We start from the raw sequence: 8,630 nt of genomic DNA, 5'->3' as shown, positions 1-8,630 counted from the left end.
TAATAAGAAAAGAAATTTTAATGCCAATGCCAACTCTCCCGCAAAAGCAAAGGGAAAGGCTCCTCAGCACCATCAGCCTCAACAGAAAAAGTTTATGGTAAACAAAGATCAATGTCTCCACTGTAAGAAGACAGGACATTACAAAAAGGACTGTCCTGAATTCTTAAAATCTATCATGGCAAAGAATGGTGAGAACATTATTACGTTCATTAATGAATCCCTGTATGTACAATATTCAAAATCTACTTGGTGGATTGACTCAGGGGCAACTATCCATGTTGCTAATTCTTTACAGGGATTCCGTTCGACGAGGACTATGCAAAGAAAAGAAAGACACATTAAAGTTGCAAATGGAGTGCAAGCAGATGTTGAAGCTGTTGGCGACCTTCCTCTAGAGCTTGCTAATGGCTTCATACTTGTACTTAGAGATGTTCTTTATGTTCCCTCTTTACAGAGGAATTTGATTAGTGTCTCATGTTTGGACAATAATGGTTTTGATTGTCATTTTGGAGATGGCAAATGTGAGATATTTAATAATAAAGAAAGTGTTGGTCTTGCTTTTCAAAAGGAAGATCTTTATTTGTTATCGCTTCGTGAAAATGTGAATTCCGTGAGCGATATGAATGAAAATATATCCTCATCACTGAATGAAAACAGAAAACGAAAGAGAACTCATGATGAATCATCGAAATTATGGCACTGTCGTTTAGGCCATATTTCGAGAGGGAGAATAGAGAGACTAGTTAAGAATGATATTCTTCCTCCATTAGAGTTCTCAGACTTAGAACAATGCAGAGAATGCATTAAAGGAAAGTATGCAAAGAAAATTAAAAAGAACGCCAAACGAAGCACAGGAATTCTACAGATAATCCACACAGATATATGTGGTCCATTTCCTATGAAAAGTGTGGATGGTTTTGACTCGTTCATAACATTCACAGATGATTACTCTCGTTTTGGTTACATTTATCCAATCAAAGAAAGAACAGAAGCGTTGGATAAATTTAAGATATTTAAGGCTGAAGTTGAAAATCAGCATAGTTCAAAGATTAAGGTAGTCCGGTCTGACCGTGGTGGAGAGTACTATGGTCGGCATACCCCATATGGCCAAGTTCCTGGACCTTTTGCAAGGTTCTTACAGGAAAATGGTATAGTAGCCCAGTACTCAACACCGGGCGAACCTCAGCAGAATGGAGTAGCTGAAAGGCGTAACCGTACCCTGATGGATATGGTGCGTAGTATGATGAGTTACTCTACCTTGCCATTGAGTCTATGGATGGAGGCACTGAAAACCGCCATTCATATTCTCAATAGAGTACCAAGTAAGTCGGTGCCCAAAACACCGTATGAGTTGTGGACAGGAAAAGTACCCTCACTAAACCACTTACGTGTGTGGGGGAGTCCTGCTGAGGCTAAAGTATTTAACCCAAACATTGGGAAACTAGATCCCAAAACAGTAAGTTGCCATTTCATTGGCTATCCAGAAAGATCGAAAGGGTTTCGTTTCTACTGTCCAGATAGATATACAAAGTTTGTAGAAACGAGACACGCTGTGTTCCTAGAGGATGAAATGATGAGGGGGAGCATGGTAAGTCGAAAAATTGATCTTGAGGAAAAGCGGGTATATGTGCCCACTCCAATGTTTCAGGAACCAATTTTTGAATTACCTGTTCCTGTTGCACGAACAGTACAAGACACTGTAGTGACAACACCTGTTGTTAGTTCTCCTGTGGCGACAATGAATGGACATGAGGAACCTATCCTTCAGGATCCTATAGAAAATGATGCCACAAGTGAGGGGGAGCAACAACAGCCCCAGACAGCAGATGTGCCAAATGTAGAGGCCCCAAGAAGGTCTCAAAGAATTAAAAGATCAGCTATTCCTGATGATTATGAGGTGTACAACACCGAAGGACTTCAAATGGAGGGTGATCCCACCTCATTTGAAGAAGCCATGAGAAGTGAGCACTCGTCAAAGTGGCTTAAAGCCATGGAAGATGAAATGGAATCAATGAATGCTAACAAAGTTTGGGGTTTAGAGACAATTCCTAAAGGAGCCAAAACAGTAGGCTGTAAATGGGTCTACAGAACAAAACTCGACTCCAAAGGGAATATTGAAAGACATAAAGCGCGACTTGTGGCAAAAGGCTTTACACAAAGAGAAGGGATTGATTACAATGAGACATTTTCTCCAGTCTCATGTAAGGACTCCTTCAGAATTATAATGGCATTAGTGGCACACTATGATTTAGAGTTACATCAGATGGATGTAAAGACGGCATTCCTCAATGGGGATTTGGAAGAAATTGTTTACATGGCACAACCGAAAGGTTTTGTTGTGAAAGAAAAAGAAGGCATGGGATGCCGCCTAAAGAAATCAATTTATGGTTTAAAACAAGCTTCAAGACAGTGGTACTTGAAGTTTGATAGAACAATAAAGGATTTTGGGTTTAAAGAGAATGTTGAGGACAACTGTGTATATGCAAAGTTTAAGAATGGAAAGTACATCTTCCTAATCCTATATGTGGATGATATCTTACTTGCTAGTAGTGATGTCAGTCTACTGCTGGAGACAAAGAAGTTTTTGTCCTCAAAATTTGACATGAAAGATCTTGGTGAAGCGTCTTTTGTTTTGGGCATAGAGATTCACCGAGATAGAACAAAAGGGGTATTGGGACTGTCCCAAAAGTTATACATAGAAAAGATTTTAAAGAGATTTAATATGCACAAATGTAGTGCATCACCTGCACCAATAGTCAAGGGCGACAAATATGGGGATTTTCAATGCCCTAGGAACCAGTACGAGCTCGACCAAATGAAAGTGGTTCCATATGCTTCTGCTGTCGGAAGCCTGCAGTATGCTCAAGTGTGTACGCGCCCTGACTTAGCTTTTGTTACCGGGTTGCTTGGCAGATTTCAATGTAATCCAGGGATTGAGCACTGGAAATTGGTAAAGAAAGTCTTGCGGTATTTGCAAGGCACGAAAGGCCTCATGATGACGTATAGAAGAACAGATTCACTCCAAATAGTGGGGTACACAGATTCTGATTATGCGGGAGATGATAGAAAATCCACATCGGGATATGTGTTCACTCTCGCAGGTGGAGCTATTTCATGGAAAAGCTCGAAACAAACCGTCACTACATCGTCCACAGAGTATGCCGAGTTTGTAGCGTGTTTTGAGGCTTCGGGGCAGGTGAACTGGTTAAAGAAGTTCATACCCGGTTTAAAGGTGGTCGACAGCATACATAAACCACTAAAGTTATACTGCGATAATGCTCCAGCAGTACAGTATGCTCACAACAATAGGTCAAGTGGTGCTGCCAAACACATTGACATAAAGTACTACGTTGTGAAGGATAAAGTCCGGGATCAAATAATAAGTCTTGAGCATATAAGAAGTGAAAAGATGCTCGCGGATCCGCTTACAAAAGGCTTACCACCCAAAATGTTCAAAGAACATGTAGCCAGCATGGGTTTAAGGGAAAGCCTATGATTCCTGGACTATAAATAGGGCCTAAAGTTAAAGTAACTGTTTCAGACCGGAGATGTGTATTGTAGCTGTCAAATCTATCGACGATTGATCGTGACGATGAAACATGCTCTATGCACTTATCTGTGATGGAACGAGTAAAGTGAAAAGTGTTGAAGTTAAAGTTTAAAGTTTAAAGTGAACGATGAGATCAAGGGGGAGAATGTTGGATTGATCTCCACCAAGATGGGCCCAACGGACATCTTGGGCCTTTGATCGCGCCCTGATCGGGGGCGCCCAACCCTATATGGTTGGTGGGCCCCTGTCACACTGCGCTATAAATAAAAGGGTGGGGGCCGGCGGCTCGGATGGTGTGTTTCACTAGAGCCGTACTCCCCACCGACAAAACCCTAACACCGATCTGAGAGGGTGCGCAGCCAGTGACGGGAAGACACCGCCGTTCATCGCAGTCGACAACCTCGCTGCATCAACCTTCATCAACGAACCTGATGGCGGACGGATCTACATCCTCCAACACGCCTGCGCTTCCCAACGACGGTAACAATCTAATACTGTTTTGTTCTAGAAATTAGGAACCCGAAATTACTCAATAGAATACAGATTACCCCGCTGATCTACTCTTAGAGATCCTGTAAATCTAACAAACCGTTCAATAAAATAATTCCACACATAATGCAGCTACTTGTAACATACTCTTATTACGAGAGTGAGTTGGATGAAGCCACTGTTTACATCTTTATCTTTAACCAAAACCCTTCTGAGAGCATATGTTAAGAACCTCCATTGATAAAACTGTTTTTTATTTTACCTAGTTTAACATGTACAAAACGGCTCTAAACGACTCTTTGATAAACCGGTGATAGAGATATACCAAACATGGCCTAATAAACAAACAAAATAGGATTATATATATGGTTGTCCCTGCCACTCTGTCGGCCTGACCTAGCAAACAAAATCAAAGCCGCTGCCTACAAATCTTGAAGCGTGCGAACATGAAGACGAGAATTATTGGGCACAGCAATTCACAAAACGTCACGTCAAATCACAACAGCACAAATAATAACTTAATCAGTTGGGTTACACTTAATTCACTCCATTCACAATATTCGCCATATGGGTCTATGTCTACATTTGCTACTACCTCCGTAAGCGTACATTTGTCACCTTGAAAAGCGAGGAAAGTAAGAGGGACAGAGAGATGACTGATCAAATAATTAAAAAAAAAGAGAGTCGCGGAACGGCGGCATGGAGGAGAAAGAAAATTTGAAGAACGGATATATATATAAGAATCATGAAGTGCAAGAAGAATTAGGACGTGGAACAAGAGCAGTAAGGTGTGTAGGCGCGTAGCCAACTGAAGAACATGTACACCGCTCCATGTGGCCCCACTGTAGAGTGTCTCCTAGCTAGCTCCTCGGTGTCTGCACGCACAGAAAAAATATTCCCCGTTCCTTAGCAGCCGGTATGGCTTGACCATGCACAGTGCAAACAAATTATGTTGATATTATAAATTTCTAGTTCTTATGTGTCGTAGAAAAAAATCAGTATCCAAATAAATTATTTAGTTCATCGTCATCGCAATGAACAAAGATGTTTAGCTGTTATATTATTTGTGCAGGCCTTCAGGGTCTATACCCTTTTTTTAGACAAACTAGCTATTTGCAAGGAGGCTCGATGAATGCAGGGCACCTTCAGCAATCCAGGAATAACTGATGACTCTTTACGGTAAAAAAAATGGCGCATTCCTCTCACACCAAAACTCCCAAATCACTAGCATAATCAGGCTTCTCAGGCCGATTCTATTTTCCATTGAGGCTCTGGCTCTCATCGTCCACCATTGGAGAACTAAATCATGTTGGCCCCAAGCATTAGGAGATAAATCTTCAACTACTGCCCATCATGCCACCTCTATCCAAATAATGCGCCTGATAAAACGACAAATCGAAGAAGAGGTGTAGCGCAATTTCTTGAAAGGTGTGGTAGAGTGCACACACCGGGTTATGGTGCCATTTCTCTTCTTGCCAAGCGGTTAGTCATCGAAATCCTGACCTGGATCGCTAGCCAACCGAAAAAATTACAGTTTGGTATATATAGCCCAGTTCTTTCCAAAGGGTCTATACCGCCATGGTGTTAGCCTTAATTTCACCTGATCCTACCTGTTATATGCATGGATATCACGGCTCTATGCATGTCATGACAATGGAAAATTCAATGCATCATATTTGTTTACGTCTTGTCACAAGAGGAATCATTTTCTGTCCTTGCTAGGCTAAGAAAAGAGTGTTTGATGAAGTGTTTCTGAAATAAATAAACGGTGAAATGACATCATTTTACACGGCTGCTGCATGGCGAGGCCCCCCGAGCCCATGCATGCATATGCATCTCTCCTCTCTATATAAAGGGCTCCATGGATCCTCAACAATCCATCTCTCACTACTACATACATAAGTACATATAACCAACTAGGCTTGATCGATCTCTCGACAGCAAATAGCTAGCAATAATGGAGAAGTACACCAAAGCCCTAGCGTCATTGCTCACCATGCTGGTGCTGGCACCTCTCCTCGCCATGGCCACCGACCCAGACCCCCTGCAGGACTTCTGCGTCGCCGACCTCAACGGCAAGCCATCAGTGAACGGGTACCCATGCCAGCCGCCGTCGTCGGCCGGCGACCAGTTCCTCTTCTCGACCAAGATCGCCACGGGAGGCGACCCCCTGGCCAACCCGAACGGCTCCAACGTGACGGAGCTGGACGTTTCCGAGTGGCCCGGCGTGAACACGCTGGGCGTGTCCATGAACCGCGTCGACTTCGCGCCCGGCGGCACCAACCCGCCCCACGTCCACCCGCGCGCCACCGAGGTCGGGCTCGTCACCCGCGGCGAGCTCCTCGTGGGCATCGTCGGCAGCCTCGACTCCGGGAACAGGTACTACTCCAAGGTAGTCCGCGCCGGGGAGACGTTCGTCATCCCGCGCGGCCTCGTGCACTTCCAGTTCAACGTCGGCAAGGAGGACGCCACCATGGTGGTGTCGTTCAACAGCCAGAAACCGGGCATCATCTTCGTGCCCCTCACGCTGTTCGGCTCCTCTCCGCCGATCCCCACGCCGGTGCTCTCCAAGGCGCTACGGGTGGACGCCAGTGTCGTGGATCTCATCAAGTCCAAGTTCACCGGTGGGTACTGAGACTGAGACCCAGCATGCATCTTGTTAGCGCACTGTGCATGCGCCGACAATGGCTTTGCGTGATATTTCTCGTTACGGAATGGGCGACGTCGTGGAGATCCGCAACAGTTTGATACGCCAGGAAAATAAAATAATGTGCGTCAGAGCACGTATAATAAGCTATATTACTATCGTTAAGATTCAGTCGTAATAAAAAGTAAAGATTATTCTTGCTTCTGTGTTCACTGCCTAGCTAGTCTCCGGGTCAAATGTATTTGCTCATTTACTTCAAAAAAATGTATTTGCTCATTTTACATGTAATAATAAGAATGGATCTATATATATATGTCTGCCTTTTCAGTGTGTTTCATTAAAAATATAAGAAACTAATTAATGGTTTAATGAGAGCACCTAGAAGGGGTAAATATACGATCCTGTAAAATTAACTCTAAACAACACAAACTTGATTTATAATATGTGTTAGAGAGAACTAAAACCAAGTTAGTATGAAAAGAGAGAAGCAATGAGAACTCTTCACTTGATTACTCCTTTAAGATGAGTATTAAACTTAAGGAGTGTTTGAATGCACTATAAATAATAGTTAGCTAGCTAAAAATTGTTAGTTGGATTAGCTAGCTAACAAATGAGTGAATGACTAGCTAACTATTAACTAATTTACCAAAAGTAGCTAATAGCTGAACTATTAGCTAGAGTGTTTGAATGTTTCAACTAATTTTAGCCACTAACTATTAGTTTTAGTGTATTTAAACACCCCCTTAGAAGCAATATTACAATTGAGTAGAGAACTCGAGAAGACAGTTGTTGGGTACCTAGGAACAGGGTATCCAAAGAAGGTCCTGAGACCTCCCGGAGACGGCCCACGAACCGGGCGGTCCACCTGCGAAGCAGCTCGGTGGGAAGGTCCAAAAGACCACTCGAGGACAGCCCGCCAAGCCGACCAACCCCGTTTTGCATTGTACACCGTACTGTTCGTAGAGTAAAGTTTAAATATGGTGATGGAATGAGTAAGATGATGAAGATAGTCTTAAGCGAAGTTGGTTGTAAATAAAGAAACCCAATCACACACAACGTGAAAGTGTGCCATTTTATCAACAATATATATATAGATGACGGTTTAAAATGCCCACGCAACAAGCAAGTATGGCATTCTCCTATAGTGCCAGGGTTCGCACAACGACCGAGGCGTGGTGGGATGCATGACCGTTGGTAGGCACAAAACATGACCCGTTTAGGATTCGTGTGGATACCCATGTGGCCATGTATCCTCTTTATTTCATGTGTTTGAGTAGTTTGATATGTAATTTAGGCTGCAGTCACTCGAACCCCCATAAAATAACACCGGGCACACAGAACAAAAAAAAAACAGGTAGCCAAATCTAAGGAGTGACCAAACCATTCTTAGACACATTTCATGTGTTTATAGAGGTGCAGATTCTTACCATTAATTTGTTATGTTTAGAAAGAGTAGAACAGTTATCAAAATTCGCGAATTTATCATATATATACGTCTTTTACTATACGTGGACAAACACATTTCGGTTAAAGAAATATATAGCCAACGACGCCAAACCGTTTGATGTCATTTATATTCATTTAAGATCAGTTCAAATCGTTTCTGTTTTACGTCCACCAACGCGTGTTGCATTGCTCGTTTGTCTGGAAATTAGCTAGCTGCTAAGCAAATAATAAGTGCAAGATTGAGCTTCTTAGATCTTATTACCATCTTCTTTTCTAACTCCGATCCGAACGAACTCCAAACATATATACTGTAGTAGTAGCCTCCTCGGTATTTTCGTTCGCTTAAAAAAGATAGACACAAAAACTCTTCTTGGCTACCTAGCCTGTGTTCGATCAGATAAAATAGGATTATCTATGCGAGTATGCGACAATAATCCACTGTGCCTCTGCCTCCCTGCTTGTCTTGTCTCCCTGAAGCAACCGCCGCCGTTGTTATCT

General features: G+C 42.8%; 1 protein-coding gene across 1 annotated transcript; it reads left to right on the top strand.

Annotated features, from left to right (window-relative positions):
* Nucleotides 1-5,963: 5,963 nt before the first annotated feature.
* Nucleotides 5,964-7,009, top strand: LOC100272932 (germin-like protein 2). The gene has a single exon (NM_001147384.1). The coding sequence runs from the start codon at nucleotides 5,997-5,999 to the stop codon at nucleotides 6,672-6,674; it is 678 nt and encodes a 225-aa protein (NP_001140856.1). The 5' UTR covers nucleotides 5,964-5,996; the 3' UTR covers nucleotides 6,675-7,009.
* The last annotated feature ends 1,621 nt before the right edge of the window (nucleotides 7,010-8,630 follow it).

Source organism: Zea mays, chromosome 1 (genome assembly GCF_902167145.1).
Source record: "Zea mays cultivar B73 chromosome 1, Zm-B73-REFERENCE-NAM-5.0, whole genome shotgun sequence".
Lineage (NCBI taxonomy): Eukaryota > Viridiplantae > Streptophyta > Magnoliopsida > Poales > Poaceae > Zea > Zea mays.
This window is presented reverse-complemented; position numbering and strand designations above follow the sequence as displayed.

What these genes read in the sequence shown, in the direction of transcription:
- LOC100272932 (NM_001147384.1), top strand. Translation starts at nt 5,997, where the DNA reads ATGGAGAAGTACACCAAAGCCCTAGCGTCATTGCTCACCATGCTGGTG.